Source organism: Leptodactylus fuscus, chromosome 11 (assembly GCF_031893055.1).
Source record: "Leptodactylus fuscus isolate aLepFus1 chromosome 11, aLepFus1.hap2, whole genome shotgun sequence".
Taxonomy (NCBI): Eukaryota; Metazoa; Chordata; class Amphibia; order Anura; family Leptodactylidae; genus Leptodactylus; species Leptodactylus fuscus.
In genome coordinates this window covers 78639033-78661652 of record NC_134275.1, presented here as the reverse complement: position 1 = coordinate 78661652, position 22620 = coordinate 78639033, and the positions used below count along the sequence as shown (strand labels likewise).

The 22620-nt window shown below is 47.8% G+C and overlaps 2 protein-coding genes across 13 annotated transcripts in view; one reads left to right on the top strand and one right to left on the bottom strand.

The window, feature by feature from the left end:
• Nucleotides 1-1503, bottom strand: part of LOC142185526 (uncharacterized) — a 54044-nt gene extending 52541 nt beyond the window's left edge. The window contains exons 1-2 of the mRNA XM_075260954.1: nt 1446-1503; nt 413-543 (exon numbers count right to left, since the gene is read on the bottom strand). Coding sequence (XP_075117055.1) covers nt 413-490 — 78 coding nt within the window. The 5' untranslated portion in view covers nt 491-543; nt 1446-1503. The remainder of the gene's footprint in view (nt 1-412; nt 544-1445) is intronic.
• A 153-nt stretch (nt 1504-1656) lies between these two features.
• The window catches only part of ATF6B (activating transcription factor 6 beta), a 35314-nt gene continuing 14350 nt past the window's right edge, over nt 1657-22620 (top strand). For 9 of the 12 annotated variants that reach the window (XR_012711834.1, XR_012711828.1, XR_012711833.1 and 6 more), the window contains exons 1-7: nt 11569-11684; nt 12341-12442; nt 16229-16314; nt 16391-16466; nt 16871-16953; nt 17385-17514; nt 19728-19904. Coding sequence is in view for 4 of the 12 variants with exons in the window: in XM_075259303.1 (XP_075115404.1) it covers nt 12367-12442; nt 16229-16314; nt 16391-16466; nt 16871-16953; nt 17385-17514; nt 19728-19904 (628 nt within the window). In the remaining 8 variants the exon portion in view is untranslated. Of the gene's footprint in view, nt 1821-2197; nt 2348-5258; nt 5451-5525; nt 5650-5860; nt 8173-11568; nt 11685-12340; nt 12443-16228; nt 16315-16390; nt 16467-16870; nt 16954-17384; nt 17515-19727; nt 19905-22620 lie in introns of those variants that run through there. The other 3 variants (XM_075259304.1, XM_075259302.1, XM_075259301.1) reach the window with 3 other exon arrangements.

Sequence of the window (22620 nt, the reverse complement as noted above, 5' to 3'; positions counted from 1 at the left end):
CCCCCACGGATATAGCCCCGATCTCATCATCATCCAGTCTGTCTGGGATGACAAGAAGAGAAAGACGGCTTGGAGCAAGCAACACGACAGAAGATCTGGGCTTAGTTCTCCAAGATGGCGGCGGGAACAACTTCCCTGCCCAGATCTGCCAAAAACTGTCTGCAAGTACCAAGAAGAAGGCAAAGGGCAAAGGTCACACCGAATATTGATGGGATTTACATGTAATTTTCTTAATTCCCTTCATTTTGTTATTTGACTAACAAACTATTAACCCTTCTATTTCTAACTACATGTTTTACTTTGCAGCATCTATTTCCATGCTTGCCTAAAACTTTTGCACATGGCTGAGGTCCTGACTTCATTAATACAGATAAACATAGTGTCATATGATATAGTTCCCACCATCCCTCACCTCTCCAGTCAGCAGGTAGATCATCTCCAGGGTGAGGTTTAGTATCCTTTTATTCTTCTTGTTCCTGTCCTTGTCCATCCTCGACCAGAAAAAGGACAACGAGCTCGTGGATATCAATGTGGAGGAGGAACCTAAAAAGAGAGAGGTGAGACGCAGCATAAGGGTGGGTTCACACCTGCGCCCGGTCTCTGCTTTCGGGTTTCCGTTTCTGCCGAGACAGGAGACGGAAACCCGGCGGTCAGTTTTCAAACCCATTCCCTTGAATGGGTCTGCAAAGTGACCGCCCATGAGCGTCTTCTGCCTCTCCGCGGCGAAACCGTCTTTTTTTTAACCGGACACAAAGTCCTGCCTGTCCGACTTTGTGTCCAGTTAAAATTCCACTGTATAATTTTTTCCATCTTTCCGGGATATACCGCTACGAAACACAATTTGTCCCGCAAAAAGTAAGCTCTCATAGGACTCTGTAGAAAAACAAAAAAGCTTTTTGGAAAGCAGAGAAAAAGCGAAACGCAAAATTGGAAAATTGATGTGGCTTAAGGGGTTGACGCAGAGACGAATTTAAGAAGGGACAGGCAGGGATTTCAGTACAGGTTTTTGCAAAAAAGGAGCCACAACTCGTTATCAAAGTAGATTACAAAATTTATTAACGACACAAAAATCTAAAGTCCGAAAGTTTAGTGAGGCTTTAAAGTCCCTCGGATCCTTACGCTTGCCCGTTCTTCCTGCTTCCTCCACAACAACTTCAAGACCTGACCGCTCACCTGTCACCTAATATATCCCGTCCCTGACAGGCGCCGCCGTCGCCAGATAATCTATATTAATCCATTATCCTGTGGTTTTAATGTTCTGGCTGATCGTAAACTATTACGCCATAGTCAGATCTATTGTAAATCAATAGTCGTAGGTGAGGGCACAATTTGACAAAATTTTCTACGTCTCCCTCCAGGTCTAAAGCGCTGACTATATCCTCTATATGTAATACCGCCATATACGATACAACTACACAACAACAACAAACACAAGTAAAACCTACACTGACTCTTCAGGAGACTCCAGACCTCAGTGGATACAGGACCTTTGATGATGTCACCATCATGGAGAAACCTGGACGTTCTGCCCCTTGGCACGTGACTGATCACATGATCGTGACATCATCTCAAATCCTTCTCACATTATCAGACTCTTGAGACCACAGCACTTTCCTAAATATTGCTGTTGGTCACCGTCCGCCTCAGGGTCACATGGCCTAATCCTCTCCAGAGCCCATATCGTCTCGTTTTTACCTAAAAGGCATGACCTTACTATAGCAACAAACCCACCTCCCCCTGTGTTTGACTCTGCCCTCCTATGACGTCACCAAAGGTCCTGTATGTTTTCCTGTATATAATCAGAGAAGTTCCTGACCGGGGTAAGTAATATCTGTACAGCACCGACATCAGGGGAGAGGTTCTGATCCGGTCTGGTGTGTAGAGAGCGTAGACTTGGACCTGGTCGTCTAAACATGTGCAAAAGTTATCGCCGTGGTTGATGCTGGATGATAAACCTCAACACTTGTCCAACTTTACTACACTTTTTGGATTACTTTGCGCCATCATTTTGTCACACATTTAGGTCCCCCCTCTGTATCTGCCTATACCCGAACTTATATCCCCGGATCAAAGAGCGACAACTCTGCGGTGCAAAGGAAACTTCATTGTGTTACGTCACACCTTTAATCCTATCCAGCCCCCAAAATTTTGATGTTTTGAGATGAACAGTATTAAAAATCACTATTTGTCTTTTCAGACTACTCTGTGACACCACCGGACGTCTCCTCAGTCTGTTCCACAAGATATTTGTCCTTGGCGTAGATGAAGAATGGAAAAGGACAGAGACAAAATAACTGAGAAGATAATCCACCTCACGTTAGAGATCATTTACCTGCTTACTGGAGAGGTGAGGGATTCTGGGAAGTATGTCACATGACCTCACACTTATCTCTATTAAAGGGATCCTATCATTAAAACTCATTTTTTCTGCCTAACCTTAAGAAAGCCTCTTCTTCTCATACCTTTAGATGTCTTCTCCACGCTGCGGTTTGGTATAAATCCCAGTTTTCATCGGTATGCAAATGAGTTCTCTCACAACACTGGGGGCGGTCCCCAGCGCTCAAACAGCACTGGGGGCGTCCCCAATCCTGCGAGAGAACTCTCCAGCGCCACCTCCATCTTCTTCAAGAACGGGTCTTCTTCCAGTGGTGGCTTCAAACTTCTACAGTGTTGGCCAAAAGTATTGGCCCCCTGCAATTCTGTCAGATAATCCTCATTGTCTCCCAGAAAATGATTACAAGCACAAACTCTTTGGTATTAATATCTTCATTTATTTTGCTTGCAATGAAAAAACATAAAAGAGAATGAAAAAAGTCAAATCATTGATCATTTTACACAAAACTCCAAAAATGGTGCGGACAGAAGTATTGGCGCCCTCAGCCTAATACTTGGTAGCACAACCTTTAGACACAATAACTGCGCACAACCGCTCCAGGGCTTTCTCTCACCACCATTTTCTAGTGCTGACCTGAAGTGTGTTTTGGGTCCTTGTCCTGCTGGAAGAGCCCTGACCTCTGAGGGAGACCCAGCTTTCTCACACTGGGCCCTACATGATGCTGCACAATGTGTTGGTCGTCTTCAGACTTCATAATGCCATGCACACGGTCAAGCAGTCCAGTGCCAGAGGCAGCAAAGCAACCCCAAAACATCAGGGACCCTCCGCCATGTCTGACTGTAGGGGGCGTCTTCTTTACTTTGAAGGCCTCTTTTTTCCCTGTAATCTCTATGTTGAGGCCTTTTCCTACTTTTGTCTCCTCTGACCAGAGAACATTCTTCCAGAACGGTTTTGGCTTTCTCAGGTAAGTTTTGGCAAACTCCAGCCTGGCTTCTGTCTCTGGGTAAGAAGTGGGGTCTTCCTGGGTCTCCTACCATACAGTCCCTTCTCATTCAGACGCTGACGCTGGATAGTACGGGGTGACACTGTTGTACCCTCGGACTGCAGGGCAGCTTGGACTTGTTTGGATGTTAGTCGAGGTTCTTTATCCGCCATCCGCACAATCTTGTGGTGAAATCTATCGTCGATGTTTCTTTTGCGTCCACATCTAGGGAGGTTAGCCACAGGGCCATGGGCTTTACACTTCTTACTGACACTGCGCACGGTAGACACAGGAACATTCAGGGCTTTGGAGATGGACTTGTAGCCTTGAGATTGCTCATGCTTCCTCACAAGTCCTCAGACAGTTCTTTGGTCTTCTTTCTTTTCTCCATGCTCAATGTGGTCACACAAGGACACAGGACAGAGGTTGAGTCAACTTTAATCCATTTCAACTGGCTGCAAGTGTGATTTAGTTATTGCCACCACCTGTTAGGTGCCTCAGGTAAGTAACAGGTGCTGTTAATTACACAAATTAGAGAAGCATCATATGATTTTTCAAACAGTGCCAATACTTTTGTCCACCCCCTTTTTTATGTTTGGTGTGGAATTATATCCAATTTGGCTTTTTGACAATTCTTTTTGGGGTCTTCCATTGAAGACAAAATAAATGAAGAAAATACTAAAGAATTTGTGATTGTAATCATTATCTGGAAGAACATGAGTATTATCTGACAGAATTACAGGGGGGCCAATACTTTTGGCCAACACTGTAAGTATTATTAAAGTTGTCTAAAACTTTTGCACGGTGATATATATAGTGATGCCTCTTCCAACATGCCACCTCCTATACCCACCCTGTATATACCTATATACCCCTTCACCATCCAGAATCTCTATATGTATGTCTATACTAATATGCCCCGTCCTGTAGCCCCCTATGGTGCCCTGCGGGTGACCTGTATCAGTGGGTGCCGCGGGGTCCAGTATAATAAATGATTATCTGCTCAGACACATGAACGCAGGAAAACTCCCATTGTGTATCATACAAAGAAATGGTTTAATCCACAGACTTGACCTTTACAGTGCGAGAGATGGAGACATAGCAGAGAGGGCTGAGGGGGGCGACAGAGGGGGAACAAGGACTCAGGGCGGGGGAGGTGAAAGACAAGTAATGTGCAGATGCTGAGGACACAAAACCGCTAAATGTAGCCCCTCTGGATCGCAACCAAGCCCTAACATGTCCTAAAATGAGCCCCCACCCCAAATGGGACCATTCTCTCCTTATGGAGCCTATAGCAGGGGTCCGGGCTGCCCCTATTGTATGGACACCCTTGTGTTAATGGCGTCCGGGATTAGAAAAAGATCCTGCTTTTATTTCAGAGATAGCGCCCCTCTTGTCTTTGGTTCTTTGGTCTTCTTTCTTTTCTCCATGCTCAATGTGGTCACACAAGGACACAGGACAGAGGTTGAGTCAACTTTAATCCATTTCAACTGGCTGCAAGTGTGATTTAGTTATTGCCACCACCTGTTAGATGCCTCAGGTAAGTAACAGGTGGTGTCAATTACACAAATTAGAGAAGCATCACATGATTTTTCAGACAGTGCCAATACTTTTGTCCACGCCCATTTTTATGTTTGCTGTGGAATTATATCCAATTTGGCTTTTTGACAATTCTTTTTGTGGTTTTCCATTTGAAGACAAATTAAATGAAGAAAATACCAAAGAATTTGTGACTGCAATCATTATCTGGAAGAACAGGAGTATTATCTGACAGAATTGCAGGGGTGCCAATACTTTTGGCCAACACTAATATTATTGGAGAGGTGAGGGATTCTGGGAAGTCACACTTATCTCTATTAATAAGGACATAATATTACTTGAGAGGTGAGGGATTCTGGGAAGGGATGTAGTTATATTACTTACATCTCTCTCCACACACAGGAGTTTACCTTAGTGAAAACATCGTCTGATAAATATGTGACCCCAAGAAGCCTTCCCTGTGAGCCAGAAGAATGGAGCAAGACCTCGAGTACATGTATGTTACCACCAAATAAATCACTGATAGATGAGAGAAGCGATACACAGAAGATAATACATCTTACCAACAAGATCACTGAGCTTCTGACTGGAGAGGTGAGCGCTGCTGGGAATGCTGGGACATAATACAGTCATGTGTCTGGGTGATGACCGTATCATTGTGTCCGTCAGGTCCCTATAAGGTGTCAAGATGTCACCGTCTATCTCTCCATGGAGGAGTGGGAGTATTTAGAAGGGCACAAGGATCAGTACAAGGAGGTCATGATGGAGGACGACCAGCCCCTCACATCACAGGGTAAGTAGGAATTTTCATTGATCACATTTGCTATTTACGGTTGGAAAGGGAATCTCCTATATTGAAAAGCAGGGACAGATACATTGCTGTAGATCTTAGCCGTCTTTAGAAGTTCGTAGAAAGCAACCAAAAAATTGAGTTGTCACCAGCACATTTCTTGGATTCTTGACTCCTGAGATTTTGACTTTTGCCACTCTGTTTCAATCTCCAGCAGATAACAACTACATGAGCACGTCAGATGGACCTCTCCCTACATATACAGAATACAAAGAAGAGCATAGAGATACGTCCGGAGAACATCTATTTCCACCACTTATACCCAAAGTCATTCCAGCAGATATCCACTACATGAGCAACTCAGAGGGACATCCTCCTATATATCCAGAGTACAAACCAGAGCACAGAGATACATCTGGAGAACAACTTCTTGCTCCACTTACACCATCAGATAACCACCAGTCGAGTAACTCAGATGGCCATCTCCCTATATATACAGAGTACAAACCAGAGCATATCGATACGTCTGGAGAACATCTATTTCCCCTATTTATAACCAAAGTCCTTCCAACAGATAACCATTACACAGGTAACTCAGATGGACATCCTCCGACATATCCAGAGTACAAACCAGAGCATAGAGATACATCTGGAGAACATCTACTTCCACCACTGATACCCTCTGTCCTTCCAGCAGATAACCACTATAACAGCAACTCAAATGGACATCTCCCTATATATCTGGAGTACCAAGCAGACCATATTGGTACATCTGGAGAACATCTATTTCCACTACTTACACCCCCAGTCCTTCATGGAAAAGATCTATCGTCTGAAGCAAAGGTTTTTTCCGACCAGTCAGAGAAAACAAAAATTTTCCAATGTCCTGAATGTGGGGATTGTTTCAAAAAGAAGTTCAATCTTCTGCTACATAAGAGGACCCACAAAGATGACAGGCCATTTTCATGTACCGAATGTGGGAAATGCTTTAAGAAGAAGTTTAATCTTATGATACACTACATGACCCACAAGGACGAGAAGCCGTTTTCATGTACCGAGTGCGGGAAACATTTTACCAGAAAATCTTCTCTTGTTACCCATGAGAGGATCCATACCGGGGAGAAGCCATATTCCTGTTCTGATTGTGGGAGGTCTTTTAGCCGGAGATCAATTCTTGTTGAACATCAGAAATCCCACACTAGGGAGAAGCCATTCTCCTGTTCACAATGTGGTGACTCTTTTAGCCAGAAGACGGACTTTATCAGACATCAGACTGTGCACACCATAGAACAGTCACATTCATGTTCGGAGTGTGGGGAATGTTTTACACAGAGAGATGTTCTCGTTGAACATCAGAAATCTCACATCAAGGAAAAGATGTTCTCGTGTTCAGAAAGTGGCAAAACTTTTACCCAAAGTGAAGACCTTCTCAAACATCAGATGGTTCACACCATAGAATCCCCATTTTCATGTTTAGAGTGTGGGAAATGTTTCACTCAGAGATCAATTCTTGTAGAACATCAGAAATCCCACATTGGGGAGACGCCATTGTCATGTTCAGAATGTGGGATAGGATTTGTCCAGGAGTCAGACCTCGCGATACATCAGAGGATCCACTCCGAGAAGACGTCATTGTCATGTTCAGAATGTGGGATAGGATTTGTCCAGGAGTCAGACCGTGCGATACATCAGAAGATCCACTCCGGGAAGACGTCATTGTCATGTTCAGAATATGGGATAGGATTTGTCCAGGAGTCCGATCTTGTAAGACATCAGAGAATCCACTCTGGAGAGAAGCCATATTTTTGCTCAGCGTGTGGAAAGTGTTTCACTCGTAAACACCATCTTGAGAGTCATCAGGCCATCCACACCAGGAAGAAGCTGTTCTCATGTTTAGAATGTGGTAAATGTTTTACCCAGAAGATGGACTTTCTCAGACATAAGAAGATTCACCTGAGGGAGAGGCCATTCTCATGTTCGGAATGTGGGAAATCTTTTGGCCGGAGAACAACTCTTCTTGAACATCAGAAATCCCACACGGGTGAGAAGCCGTTCCCATGTTCGGATTGTGGAAGAGCTTTTATCCAGAAGTCGGACCTCGTGATACATCAGAGGATCCACACTGGGGAGAAGCCATATTTTTGTTCATATTGTGGAAGGTGCTTTACCCGTAAGCAACACCTTGAGAGTCATCAGAAGGTCCACACCGGGGAAAAGCCTTACTTGTGTTCCGAATGTGACAAGAGTTTTACCCAAAAGTCAGACCTTATGAGACATCAAAAGGTTCACACGGGGGAGCGGCCATTTTTATGTCTGGATTGTGGCAAATCTTTTAGCCGTAAATCGGGTCTTGTTGAACATCAGAGGATTCACACCAAGGAGAAGCCATATTCATGTCCTGATTGTGGAATTGGCTTTACCATGAAGTCACAACTGGTGAAACATCAGATGATTCATATACAGGACACTTCTCTCTCTTAAAGGGGATTAAATATTTATTGGAGACATAACTTATGATATAATACATAAACATTTTATATTAAATAATGTGATCATCTTGACTTTGCTTAAGTTTCTTGGTAAGAACGACATCGTATGAATAGAGCTTCTCTCCAGTCCAGTCCTCGTACAACGTCATATAAAGGGAACCTGGCCGCTCGCCTTTTCAATGTATTTTTATTAAAGGGATCCTACCATTAAAACACGTAGCAATAGCCTTAAGAAAGACTACTCTTCTCCTACCTTTAGATGTCTTCTCTGCGCTGCTGTTTGGTAGAAATCCTGTTTTTCGTTGGTATGCAAATGAGTTCTCTCAAACAGCACTGGGGGGTGTTCCCAATGCTGCGAGAGAACTGTCCAGCGCCGCCTCCATCTTCTTCAGGAACGGCCTCTTCACGCATCTTCTTCCAGCGCTGGGGGTCAAACTTCTAGGCCTTTGACAGAGCCGACTGCGCATGTCTGCGGCCACAAGAAAAATGGCCGCTTACACAGTAAGTAAGCAGCCATTTTCTTGTGGCCTGTGGGCATGCACAGTCGGCTCTGCCCGAGGCCTACAAGTTTGACCCGCAGCGCCATAGGAAAATACGTGAAGAGGCTGTTCCTGAAGAAGATGGAGGCGGCGCTGGAGAGTTCTCTCAGTGCTGCGAGAGAACTCATTTGCATACTGATGAATAGCGGGATTTCTACTGAACGGCGGCGCAGAGAAGACATCTAAAGGTAGGAGAAGAATAGACTTTCTTAAGGTTATTCCTATGAGTTAATCACAAAAAATTACGGTTTAATGATAGGATCCCTTTAATGACCTGGTGTAAGGGTTACAGAGTAGAATCTCAATACCTGCAGATGATACTAAGCTGTATAAAGTAGTCACCACAGAGGAGGAGAGTCAAGTACTGCGGAGGGATTTGGGGAAGCTTGAGCTTGGGCTCTTACAATTCTGTATTAGGTAATAAAATACTGGATACGACGACAGCTGAGAAAGACTTGGGGATAAAAGAGGACAATGAACTTAATTTTAGCAACCAGTGTCAGCAACCATGAGGGGCATCAAGAGAGGACATAGATACATATCAGGCCACACGTAGAATACAGGGCACAGTTTTGGGAACCTGTATATAAGAGACATAGGTGGACCAAAGAGGCTGCAGAGGAGGGTGACCGAGGTAATTAAGGGGATGGTTGGATGACAGTATAAAGACGGGCTATGGAAGTTGGGGTTGTTCAGTTTGGGTGGCCCGATGACAAGGTACAGATATCTGAATGGTCAGATCTTTCCAGTGATGTCTTTATACGGAGGCCTGTAGGGGACATTCCCTATGTGTAGTGGATAAAAGATTTCACCATAGTCACAGGTGGGGCTTCTTTACTGTAAGAGCGATGAGACTCTGCTCAAAGGTTTTGGGAACTAGAATTTTTGGAATAAGATGCTGATCTATGAACTTAGGCTAATTGCACATGACTGTGACTGAACGGTATGGCCGGTACATGGGCGACACATGGATGTCATGCGTGTGTCTGTCATGCTTTGACGGCTCCACTCATTCAATGAATTGTAGCTCATGGCCCCAAAACTGGACAGGAATAGGACCCGTCCTGAGTTTTGCGCCCCAGACTTTGGGCCCACATACTGATCCATGTAATACATAGTCATGTGCGTGGGCCAACAGGAATGAATGGGACAGTGTGCTATTCGAGAAAAATCCGGACAGCGCACTGACCTACCCCGAGGGGCCTCAGTCCAATTTCTGTATTTGGAGTTAGGAAGTCATTTTTTCCTCTCATGGCTTCCGTCTCAGGATTATTTTTTCCCTTCTTTCAGGTCAATTTTTTTACATTTTCAGGTTGAACTTGTTTCTTTATCCAACCTGATCTACTACGTCACTGTAAGGTTTAGTGGAGGAGCGATAAGATTATGGGATTGCTTTGGATGGATCGGCCTAGGTGTCTTATTTCTACTAAAGGGAAATCTTAAGGCTTTACCCTACAAGACATTATAGAGAATTACACGCTTCCGACTTTGTGAAGAAACTGTGTCTCCCTTACAACTTTGTAGGAACAACTTGGTGTAGGATCTTTTCTGTTCCAGCATGACCGTACCCCTGTGCAGGGTCCATAAAGGTGTAGTTTGGAGTGGCCGTAGCCAACACCGAAGGGGTCACCTACAACAGATGGGGGACAAGATCCGACCTCTTCTGGATGTATTGGATGTCGTAAGGTCTCCTGTAGGTGTAATGTGAACATGTCCCAATATAGTGTGTATCATGGCAGTGAATGGAGCCATTTGCATCAACCTAGACACAGGGGGCAGTATGGTGGATTTTGGCACTGAGAGTGACTGGGGGGGCAGCGTCACTCTCAGGTCAAAACCCGCCTGCCGCGACTGTCACGACTTCCCCCTCCGAAGCAGCCTTACATGAATGGCCTGCCTCCGGAGGTTGCCACCGCCAGGCAGACGCCGCAGCTCCACGAGCCGCAGAATCCGCCTGAAGAGAAGGAAGCCACATAGACCGCCATAGTGACTGGGTGGATCATATTGTGGATTACGCGCCATAATCCGCCCCCTCTGTGCCCGTGTGAACTAACCCTTAGGCTAAGTTCGCACAGTTTTTTGGCGAGGATTTTGAACAGGAAAAAATCCACTTTTGGAATTAGGAAATGGTTTTTTGAAGCATTTTTTTTTTACATGAGGCGTTTTTTTTTTTACTCCAGCACAGTGTATGGACCTTGAAAAAAATGCGCCAAAAACTGTGACACGTTTTTTCCGCCTCACAATGACCCCCGTTGTTGTTTTCAGGCGGAATCCGCCTGAAGAAAGGTCAGCTCGCTTCTGCTAGCGGAAAAAAAGCTAGCAGATCCTGTAGAAGTCAATTGGGAGTCGTTTTTTGGAGGTGGATTGTGCATCACAATCCGGATCAAAAAACTCTGTGTGAACTCAGCCTAACACTGAACATACATGATCAAAACTGTCTCTGTTGCCCATAGTCACATGATGGCGCTATATACGTATAAACGTAGTATACAGAATATCTAACTAGACTATGCAGCTATATCCAGTACGACAATCGCATGATAACTGCAATAAACGCGTCACAATCTGCCACAGCGCTGCGATCCGCATCCTGGACTCTATACCAGTCTAAAACTACAACTCCCGACACCACCTACATCCTATGAACTGAGCATGCGTTCAACAGCAATGCATCATGGGCCGCCTGTCAAGCGCTGACTCTACCTTCCTGTCCAATCAGATGGCCGGCAGAACGTTCCGTCCACTTTCTATTGGACCACTCCCTTTCTATCGTTCATTGGTTGATTCACACGTCACTCAAACCCAGCCAAGCGTAACATTGGCCAGCATCTTCTCCCTGTCTTCCTCTGTCAATAATCGGTGAATACCTGAAGGAGGCGGGGATATGCTTCCTGCTCTCCGATTGGCTGGAGCCCTACGGTCGTGAGCAGTGATTGGTGGAGACTCATGTGACGTAGCTGAGCCTTGTGGACGGTGGCTGCAGTCCCTTCCTGACATCGGCGGATACCGGGTAATGATGTTGTTATTTCTAGGACCTGCTTTACGGCACTGTCACCACCTCCTGACCACTCGCGTCATTCTTAGCAGTAGTGACGTCACGGCACAGGTTTTCATGCGGTGTGACGTAGCCCTTTTAGTCTATCAGGCGGAAGAGATGTCCCTGCACCCGGAGGATTGAGTAGCCTTGGGCTACAAACCTTGGCTGGTTGCAGAAGTAATGATACCCTGCATGAGCGACACCATACGGTACTTGAGCGATTTGCAGATCATGTGACCTCATTCTTCTCTCCGGAGATGGCATCTCGTGGCCGTGGCGGTTGTTTCGGATACTGTTACGTGCCTTAGTCGCGTTCACAATCGAATAATGATGTCGTATTGTAATGTCGGCGGCCATATTTGATTTCCGTTGACTTCTACGCAGCAAATGTGCAAAAACGTATGACGCCTGGTTATCGGAAGCTCCGCTGCGGTAATATTATCCTGTCCTTCACTTCATCCTGCAAAATGGCGGTAACTGAAACGTTTTGCGTATTTGCACATTCGCCTTATGTTCTCAAATCCGGAGACTTGTAAGCGAAATAAACTGGAATTGGGTGACAATATTTCGCCTTTTCGTTGCGGCTTCTTCCTCTGATCCCGCCTCATGCTGTGCTTTCTTTCCTACAGGCGCTGAGGTCAAGAGAGACGTCATTATGGCAACGGACCTGCTGCTCAACGACCTGGACACCAAGTTCTGCGCAGACAACCTGCTGACCAGCGAGGACTGGGGTATATACCTTGTATACAGCGCGCTGCCATACTGGCTGTATATTCCTGCAGGTCCTTTGACAAGGCTCCGATACCGGGCCAGAATCGCAACGACCTCTGTAATCTGTGGAGATGCCATTGGATTACAAGGAGGGCAAAAGGGGCACATGCCGGCGGTCTATGGGGCTCCTCAGGGGGCTCCCTGCAGCATCTGACCACGCTATCCATACTTGCCAATGATCCTAAAACATCCAGGAGGATCCCGCGAAAAGGGGTGAACTCCCAGGAGTGCGGGCGAATTTCCTGGACCAGGCGAAGTGTTTCTAGGACTGCAGGACCCCAGGGCATGTTCTACTGGAATGGGCACAAAAAGGGGCTTGACATGCGATAAGAAGAGGCGTGTCGCACCCCCAAAAGGGGCGGGGTGTTGGTAAAGGTGGCATGCAGTAGTGACATTTTTTTGCATTGGGGTTTCCCAGATTCCACTTACTGACATTGACAGTATCTTGAAGACTTAAAGGGATTTTCCAGCCCTAAATAGATTTTTCATACTGATGACCTATCCACAGGCACCTGCACAGATCAGCGGTTGTAGCGGGGTCCAGAAACTGCTAGTGGACAGGGAGCAGCGCTCTTCATCAAGTAATAGGAGTGGCGCAGCAGCCCTGTCCACCTCATATAATGCTTCCACCCTACACAGCTCATCTACTATCAGCTTCCATCTTGTGAATGGGTCTTCAGTATGAAACGTATATTTGGGGCCGGATTATCCTTTTAAAGGGAATGTCCTGATTCATAAATGTTAATGCATGTAGCAAGGAGGGCTTGGAAATTACTATTCACTCATACTGACCTGCATCCTCCTCTGCGTCTCTATACTGGGCCATCAGTGTGTATACAGTCAGTCGCAGCAACGTAGTGATGTCGATGGGACCGCTTGGAGCAATGCTTGACTGCAGCGGTCACGTTGCGTCCGGTCAGCCCAGCACAGTAATAGAGAAGAGGGTGCAGGTAATTATGAATGCATGTTTACTCTCTCCCCACTGCATGCATTAAAACGTATCGTCCCAGACAACCCCTTTAGGGTGCTTTATTTTGTGCATTGTGTATCACTGTTGTTCATGCAGCATATGGTGGTATTATTATCAGCGGTGCTAATATTTGGACAGCATGTGCTTTTTATTTTTTTTCCATTGGTCTGATGTCCCTTCCAAAATAAGAAAGTGGCCCCATAGATCTTGGCTTGGTCTGATTCTGCCAGCTGATATGTAGGTTTAGAGCAGGGGTAGGGAATGTACGGCTCTCCAGCTGTTGCAAAACTACAACTCCCAGCATGCATACTGGCTCTGCTGTTCTTGGAACTCCCATGGAAGTGAATGGAGCATGATGGGAGTTGTAGTTTCACAGCAGCTGGAGAGCCGAAGGTTCCCTATCCCTGGTTTAGAGGGAAGATTTGGGAATTCCTGCTTCTTCCATATAAGGTTATTTTTGGGACTAGGTCAGTCGCTTTAAGCCACATCTATAGGGTGGTCCCATCTAAACACCACACCCCATACATCCCCTGGTCTGACTGTTGTTACCCTGTACCCTGATGATGGGGTGTTCTCACCCGGACTTGCTGATATATTATAATAGAGAATGGTTATAGTTCACTATTTAAAGGGATGTTGTCACTTTTCCTTCTAATCCCGGTATTTGGTTGCCCCATCTCCCCCCTCACATGTCATATGGTAAAGATCAGGCCATTGCCTCCCGGAGACACCATATGGTAGCACATGTGAGCGTGTATCGGGGTGTAGCACATTTTACTTCCGCTTCAGGGCATTACAACACACGGTATTGTTTTTGCCGATGACGCCACTTAGGCCCAGCGAGGAGGAAGTATCACACGGCAGCAGATGGTATCTGGCGTATACAAGACAGTAAAGCTGTAAATTATATTACACAGGGTGGATAATGGTTCAGGGTCACATGGACCGTGTCAGTGCGAGGGTTTATCCATACAGGTCTGTGCATGAACTGAAAATTTACAAGAGTCTAAAGTAGAGACGAGCGAGGTGTGTCCAAAACCAGCGCCGTCGTGCAGCTTTATTAGAAAGTGGTGTGGGCTTAAAATCATCGTTCATGTCTGCACCGTCTTTACGGGTAAAGAATAGTTTTACCTGCAGAATTTGGCAGATGTAAGACGAGTATTAGAACTTATGTTGTTCTTATTTTATCATTGAAAGCTCCTTGTAAGGAAATGTGTGTCTGGACATCCCCTTTAAGAATCTTTTTTTTTTTTTTTTTTTTGTAGATTGTGAGCCCCATATAGGGATATATATATATAAGGATCATAATGTACATTTTTTTCTCCTTATCAGTATGTCTTTGTAGAATGGGAGGAAATCCATGCAAACTTCGGGAGAACATACAAACTCCTTGCAGATGTTGTTCCTGGTGGGATTCGAACCCAGGACTCCAGCGCTGCAAGGCTGCAGTGCGAACCACTGAGTCACCGTGTTGCCCCTAATAATCATTTCTAACCCACAGCTGTTACTCATGTCTCTACCCTTAGGGTTCAGGTGCTCAGAATTTGGATGCAGAAGATGCATGGACATGAATACACGGACTATATTATCAGGGGCCGTGTCATTCTAGTCTATGGTCTTTTCATAAGGATATGGGGAGTGTATAGTTTGGAACCATTTTTTTTCTATTGCTCTACAGCATCCAAGCAAATTGATAAAAATGTCCTATTGTTTTGTGTACACAGCTCCAGTGCAGACCTATGTGTTTCCATAGTTACAGACTACTAACTACTAAAGAGATCCTGTCATTCAGATGGAATTTTTTGTCCCTAACACATAGGAATAACCTTAAGAAAGTCTATTCTCCTACGTTTAGATGTCTTCTCTGCGCCGCTGCTCCGTAGAAATCCTGGTTTTTGTCGGTATGCAGATGAGTTCTCTCGCAGCACTGGGGGCGGGCCCCAGCGCTCAAACAGCACTGGGGGCATCCCCAATGCTGCGAGAGAACTCTCCAGCACCGCCTCCATCTTCTTCAGGAACATCCTCTTCCTTTGTCTTCTTCCGGCGCAGGCGGTGAAACTTGTAGGCTTCGGGCAGAGCCGACTGCGCATGCCCACAGGCCACAAGAAAATGGCTGCTTACTTACTGTGTAAGCGGCCATTTTTCTTGTGACGCGGACATGCGCAGTCGGCTCTGCCCGAGGCCTACAAATTTCACCGCCTGCGCCGGAAGAAGACGCAGGGAGAGGCCGTTCCTGAAGAAGATGGAGGCGTCACTGGAGATTTCTCTTGCAGCAATGGGGACACCCCCAGTGCTGTTTGAGCGCAGAGGACCACCCACAGTGCTGCGAGAGAACTCATTTGCATACCAACAAAAACCAGGATTTTTATAGAACGGCGGCGCAGAGAAGACATCTAAAGGTAGGAGACAAATAGCCTTTGTTAAAGCTATTCCTATGTGTTAGGGACAAAAAATTCCATCTGAATGACAGGATCCCTTTAACTCTGTGTAGTCGTGTGTCACTTCACTTCTTCTTCAACGTCATCTGTGGATTGTGAAGAAGAAAGGGAAGGGAGTGACCGAGGAGCCAACTCTTTGTAATCTGTAACCATACAGACACATAAGTCGCCATCGGCACTGCATATATAAATGAAGATATTTTTTATATTAATTTTAGATGTATTGTAGGGAGTGTGAACACATCCGTGTGCCTGGTACGATCATGTAGATAACATGTATGATGTGTGCACGTTGCTGGATTGTCCCTTATGTAATACACGTGTCTGTTGTATCTCAGATACAGGCCTGTACAGTTACCCAGACGTGGCAGACGACTATGGCGACCTCTTTCCATCTGGCTTTGGCTCGTATCCTCTACATTTGGTAAGGTCTATGTCGTGGTTTCATCACGTGGCCTGTTCTCTCTGCTCTATCTACATGACTTCTCCTCTCTCCACAGTATGACAGTCAGATGGACGTAGAGTCTTGTTCCGTGTCCTCGTCTTTGGATGAGATCCACAGTATAAACCTGTCAGGTGTGTATATGGCTATATGGCATTCTATAATATGTCAAGGGGCTTAGCATGTGGAATTGAGCTTTAAAGCTGATAGCTGTACCGAGACAGCATGGCCCCTGGTATTGTTTACATGCCGGGAGCTGGACGACTAACTTGGTCTACGAGGTAGCAGAACCATCACCTGGCAATACAGTTTGTATGAAGAGGGAGCCGCGCAGCATGTGAGCAATATCGGGACTGTGCTGTCTCAGTACAGCTGATCTGTTGGGGTCCCAGGTGTTGAACCCCCACAGATCTAATATTGAGGGTTTATCCTCAGGAGAGGCCTTCAGTACCAGAGACTGGATAACCCCTTCAAGCATGAATGTTAATGCTCGATTACAGATCAGGATGTCTCATAAGTAGGTTCTGTCTCTTTTTAGATCTCCTAGTTAAGGCCGAGCCTGTGTCTCCCTTCTCTTCATCGTCTTGTGATTCCTCTTCCTCCTGTGACGGTCTCTACACGGTGAGTACATTAGTATTAATTTCATGAAAACTTCTCCTTTCGCTAACGATGTTACAAATGGAGGGATAAGCGTCTCCGGAGGTGTCTGTATGCCGCTTATCCCTTCCATATAAGACCAGCATGCCTGTCTATGGCGGAGCTTAGTAGACCAGGCTTTAGATGGGTTTTCCAGGCTAAATAATTCATGACTTCTCGATCTAAGGTTGTCAGGAATCCTACGCCCGGGCCGCGGGTGATCATAGAGGCTGCTGCATCGGGGTGAGCCCTGCAGCCGCCTCACTAGTTTGCAACCACAACATTTGGGACTGAAATCAGAACGTGTGACTGAATGTTATGTCACATGGTCACTGCCACGGGAACCCTAAAAAGTCCTGGAGATCCCTTTACCAGTTTCTTGCTCCGTGTCTTATGTATGTCCTTGTCTTGCATAGCCATCTCTAGGAGACAGAGGGACCACAGTGAAGGTTGAGCTGCCATCGTCTCCCTCCTGTCCAAGCCTGGAGGCGCCACCTGCTCCCTGCAGCACCCTGCAAATAACTCTGCTTCCAGTGTCAACATCAGGTGAGCATTGTGGGAGACTGACAGAACCGCTCAGACCAGTCCTGTTTCTGCAGAAACATCATCTATTGTGCACAGCGGCAGGTGGACTAGGATTACAGCGGTGAGCGCTGCCCTCTGCACTGTCTGCCATGGGGTCCGTAAAAGGGGGAGAAGCTCAAAATCCATCACAGACTAGATTTCTGGGCTTTGAAGCTAATGAAACCTCGCCTGATGATTTAGAAAGGTTGTCCAGCCTTTTGATATTGACCATTGCTACTGGATTTAGAGAGGATCTGACCTGGCACCCCCACCGATCAGCTGTTCTCAGCCTGCCCCGGAGCTATATTCATGTGAATTGGAGCTGAGCTGCAATAACATGATCCAGCCACTACACTAAGTACGGCGCTATTTACTTCTGTGTTGACAACAGCTGATCAGTGGGGATGCCAAGTATCAGACCAGCACTGATATGACATAGATGACCTATCCTATGGTGCGTGACCGAGTCTGCCTCCAATTCGGGGACGATTTGTACTTGGAATACATTCAGATGACCCTTGGCGTGCATTTTGTGATGGACTTCCATCTATGGGGACTTCAGTGTGTTCTGTTCCAGTGACACGGAGCAGGATAGGACCTGCTCTATGTTCATGGGAACGGAACAGACCATTGGACACCCCCTCGGAGGAGCGTGGGATGACACTTGGTTGCGTGCATTAGACCTAAGGGTAGGGAATCGACATCCCATCTTAGACAGGAACCTGAAGGTCAGTACCACAGTCAGTCTGTATGCGATGGTAGCGCTGTTTGTGTGTGTGTGGGGGGGCACTCTTATATAGGTATACAATTTTTTTCATTCTTCATGTCTATCTTAGCCAGCTATTCCTGGACTGTGCGCAGAGCGATGTCAGGAAGCCGCGACCGCCATGTACGGTCTGTTATCAGGGGCTTCACACTTCCTGGAGTTCTCGTTTAGGTTTCCGTTCACACCATATCTCTTCCCGATAACCCAAACGTGTTCACATTAACTCTATGCGGAGGCTGGACACGTACCCGTGATTGGTCTCTGTGCACATGTATTGGGTTGGGATCACTATTGCGGCCATATTATAGAAAACAAAAACACAGCACTAAACTGTACACAGAGGAATATATAATAATAAAGATCTTACCCATGTGTAAGGCTAAACTAATGCCCGAGACCTGCAGCGAGTGGATCACCCGACGCGTGTCCCTGACTAAGGCAAGAGCGCCGAAACGCGCGTCGGGTGATTCGCTCGCTGCAGGTCCCGGGCATTAGTTTAGCCTTACACATGGGTAAGCATACCGGGTTCAACATCATGCATTGAACTGACTCCTTAAGGCATTTTATAGTTCATTTTTTGTGCTGGTTTGCTGCTCCTAAGTCCCCGTCCGTGCTCTCATTGTGGACATTCGCTGCTTGTAAGTCTCCGACACACCAAGATCTGGTCGTTGGTTCTAGTTGCGTGTGAGGTTGTTTACACTAGTTACTTATTATCTTTTTATGCAACCTCTTCCTTTGTTCCATGCATTACTACTGATTGATTTTTGCTTTTCAACCTGGAATATATTTATAAAAATCCACGTGATTTGGCAATGTGATGTTTTTACACAGGGACGATAAAGTTGCAGCCAAGTGGATCCTTTGTGGGAATTTTTTCCTGTATTGTGTGCGTTTTTTTGTGATAGTTGTATTAATATAGTAATAAATATTTACTGCTGGAGTGTACAGTCTACCTCGTTCTTGTGTTTTCTGGTGTTGTGGCCAATATTGTGCAGCTTCTCAGGAGGATGGTGAAGCTGCTGTGTCAGGAGAGGGGACACTAAAGACTGGAAACATGTACAGGATCCTCACCAGTGTAACAGTGACATGAGTGTGTGTGATACTGCCACAATAGGACATGTCAGGCTGCCCCAGCTCATTGTTACACCGGCCATTGTTCACCATTAGGTGCAAATAGAGCTTAGACTGTGACCGGATGTATCACAGCAATGCAGGCCATATATGATGAAGTAATGGTGATGGGGCGGTGGTGACTGATGGTCCTGGTGGTGACAGTGATGGTGCAGTGGTTACAGAGGTGGAGGTGACTGTGATGGCTCAGTGGTTACAGAGGTGGAGGTGACTGTGATGGGGCGGTGATGACCGTGACTGTAGTTGACTTCTCCTGTATCCAGTATTCACATTGCTTGTCTCTCTCTGATTCTTACAGCCCAGTCTGGATGTCTCCCTAAATCTACCAGCACCATTTCCAAGAAACCGGCCTTACAACCAAGACCTGCCCCAGGGACAAAACCGCCCAGCACACCCCCAGGCAGCACCCCACACGCCATTATCCTGCAGCCAGTGACCAGTGCGCCGCCTCCTGCCATTGTGCCAACTCTGACAGGTAAACCTCAGCCTGACTGCTCTTATAGTGCAGGATCCCGACGTGTCCGCTGTGACACTGGATTACCAGCATCTCCTACAGTAAGGGGTGTGAGGAGCTCAGGTAGAAGGAGTTCTAGTTCTGCTGGTAAGTGACTGTAATGTTCATCATTGAGGTGACTGTAAGGAAATCCTGGTACCTCTCTGTGCTCCGTCTCTACATCACATATCTCCTGTGTGTGTACATGGGCCTACTGCTCCTGGGCTCATATGAGGAGGTGGAAGAGCTATAACCCAGCAACATGCAGGTGCAGAGGGCAGGCCACAGGAGGCGCTGTACAATAGTGTAAACCACAGCCGGGAACATACTTGTCAATCTGGATTAGCAGGAAAACGGCCTCATTGTCTGCGTATGAAATATGAGTTATGTGAACTAAGGTCGGGAGACTGTGCAGCAGGGGGCGGCAGAGACTGTGCAGCAGGGGGCGGCAGAGACTGCAGCAGGGGGCGGCAGAGACTGTGCAGCAGGGGGCGGCAGGGACTGTGCAGCAGGGGGGCGGCAGAGACTGTGCAGCAGGGGGCGGCAGAGACTGTGCAGCAGGGGGCGGCAGAGACTGCAGCAGGGGGCGGCAGAGACTGTGCAGCAGGGGGCGGCAGAGACTGTGCAGCAGGGGGCGGCAGAGACTGTGCAGCAGGGGGCGGCAGAGACTGTGCAGCAGGTGGCGGCAGAGACTGCAGCAGGGGGCGGCAGAGACACTGCAGCAGGGGGCGGCAGAGACTGTGCAGCAGGGGGCGGCAGAGACTGCAGCAGGGGGCGGCAGAGACACTGCAGCAGGGGGCGGCAGAGACTGTGTGGCAGGGGGCGGCAGAGACTGTGCGGCAGGGGGCGGCAGAGACTGCAGCAGGGGGCGGCAGAGACTGTGCGGCAGGGGGCGGCAGAGACTGTGCGGCAGGGGGCGGCAGAGACTGCGCGGCAGGGGGCGGCAGAGACTGCGCGGCAGGGGGCGGCAGAGACTGCGCGGCAGGGGGCGGCAGAGACTGCGCGGCAGGGGGCGGCAGAGACTGCGCGGCAGGGGGCGGCAGAGACTGCGCGGCAGGGGGCGGCAGAGACTGCAGCAGGGGGCGGCAGAGACTGTGCAGCAGGGGGGCGGCAGGGACTGTGCAGCAGGGGGGCGGCAGGGACTGTGCATCAGGGGGCGGCAGGGACTGTGCATCAGGGGGCGGCAGGGACTGTGCAGCAGGGGGCGGCAAAGACTGTGCAGCAGGGGGCGGCAGAGACTGTGCAGCATGTGATATGTGTGACAAGCATCTTTGCAGCTTAGTTATATCTGTATCTGGGAAAGCTGGGTGCAATCCATTATGGCTGCCATCACAGTTTGCAGTCATTCAGCTTTACTGTGCTCCTGAATGGCTAATCTGCCTGGTCGTGCAATGAAAAATCCTCCTTCACCTGTCACTGCAGCAAGTAAATCTGAACTGTATATACAGCGGCGGCCACCAGGGGGCAGCCTGTTATCTGTGTAGATCAGCAGCGTCTCCCAGGATCTTCCCAGCAGTCGTACACTTGTTTATTGCTCCTGTCTGGGGTCCCTGCGCTGCTCCTGGATAGCGCGTGCGTTACGTTCTGGCGGAGGCACTCTTCTCCTGCTTTTCGGGTTTTGTGCGGAGGTCCCTGCCCACTGCATTCCAGCTACTAACAAACACCCCCACTGTGTATGGATCTGGTCTCTATACAATGATTTCATTGTTGGCAGGACATCGTTATGTCTTACTACCAAGACACTTACTTCACTGATAGGCGGCTCCGGCTGTGCGCTCGTCTCCTGGCCGCGCAGGACGCGATTTGTGGCTCATCTTCATCATTGTTTTTAAAGGGGGTGAATAGTGAGGGGTGGGCTGTGTGACCCTTATATATATACCATGGCCTTACTGGTGAGGAGCCTGAAGATGCCGCCATTGTGTTGAACGTCTTAAAGGAAACCTGGTTCCACATCCTATTTTCCTCTCCAGTCTCAAAATTTTTTAAGGGAACAGAGGCAATGTACGCAACCCTCATCTACAGCCTAGTGGAGGGGGGATGCAGCTGCAGTTACCCATAGGACAGAGGGATCAGAAGGGGGCAGACAACTGGTATCTCCCCCATCTTAGGGAATGACCTGTTTCACCCAACTATACACTAGACGTCAAGGATGGTGAGGATACCATTTTTTCCTAATTTTTCATAAGGGAGCACCTTGCAAAAAAGGCCCAGGGCCTGATAACCTCATCACCGACATCTTCTATCAGGGCCAATATAAATACCGCCATGGTGGTGCCCTTGGTTCAGTACTATACTGCGCAGCAGGGGGCGGCAGGGACTGTGCAGCAGGGGAGCGGCAGAGACTGTTCTGCAGGGGGCGGCAGGGACTGTGCAGCAGGGGGCGGCAGGGACTGTGCAGCAGGGGGGCGGCAGGGACTGTGCAGCAGGGGAGCGGCAGAGACTGTTCTGCAGGGGGCGGCAGGGTCTGTGCAGCAGGGGGCGGCAGGGACTGTGCAGCAGGAGGAGGCAGGGACTGTGCAGCAGGGGGGCGGCAGGGACTGTGCAGCAGGGGGGCGGCAGGGACTGTGCAGCAGGGGGGCGGCAGGGACTGTGCAGCAGGGGGGCGGCAGGGACTGTGCAGCAGGGGGGCGGCAGGGACTGTGCAGCAGGGGGGCGGCAGGGACTGTGCAGCAGGGGGGCGGCAGGGACTGTGCAGCAG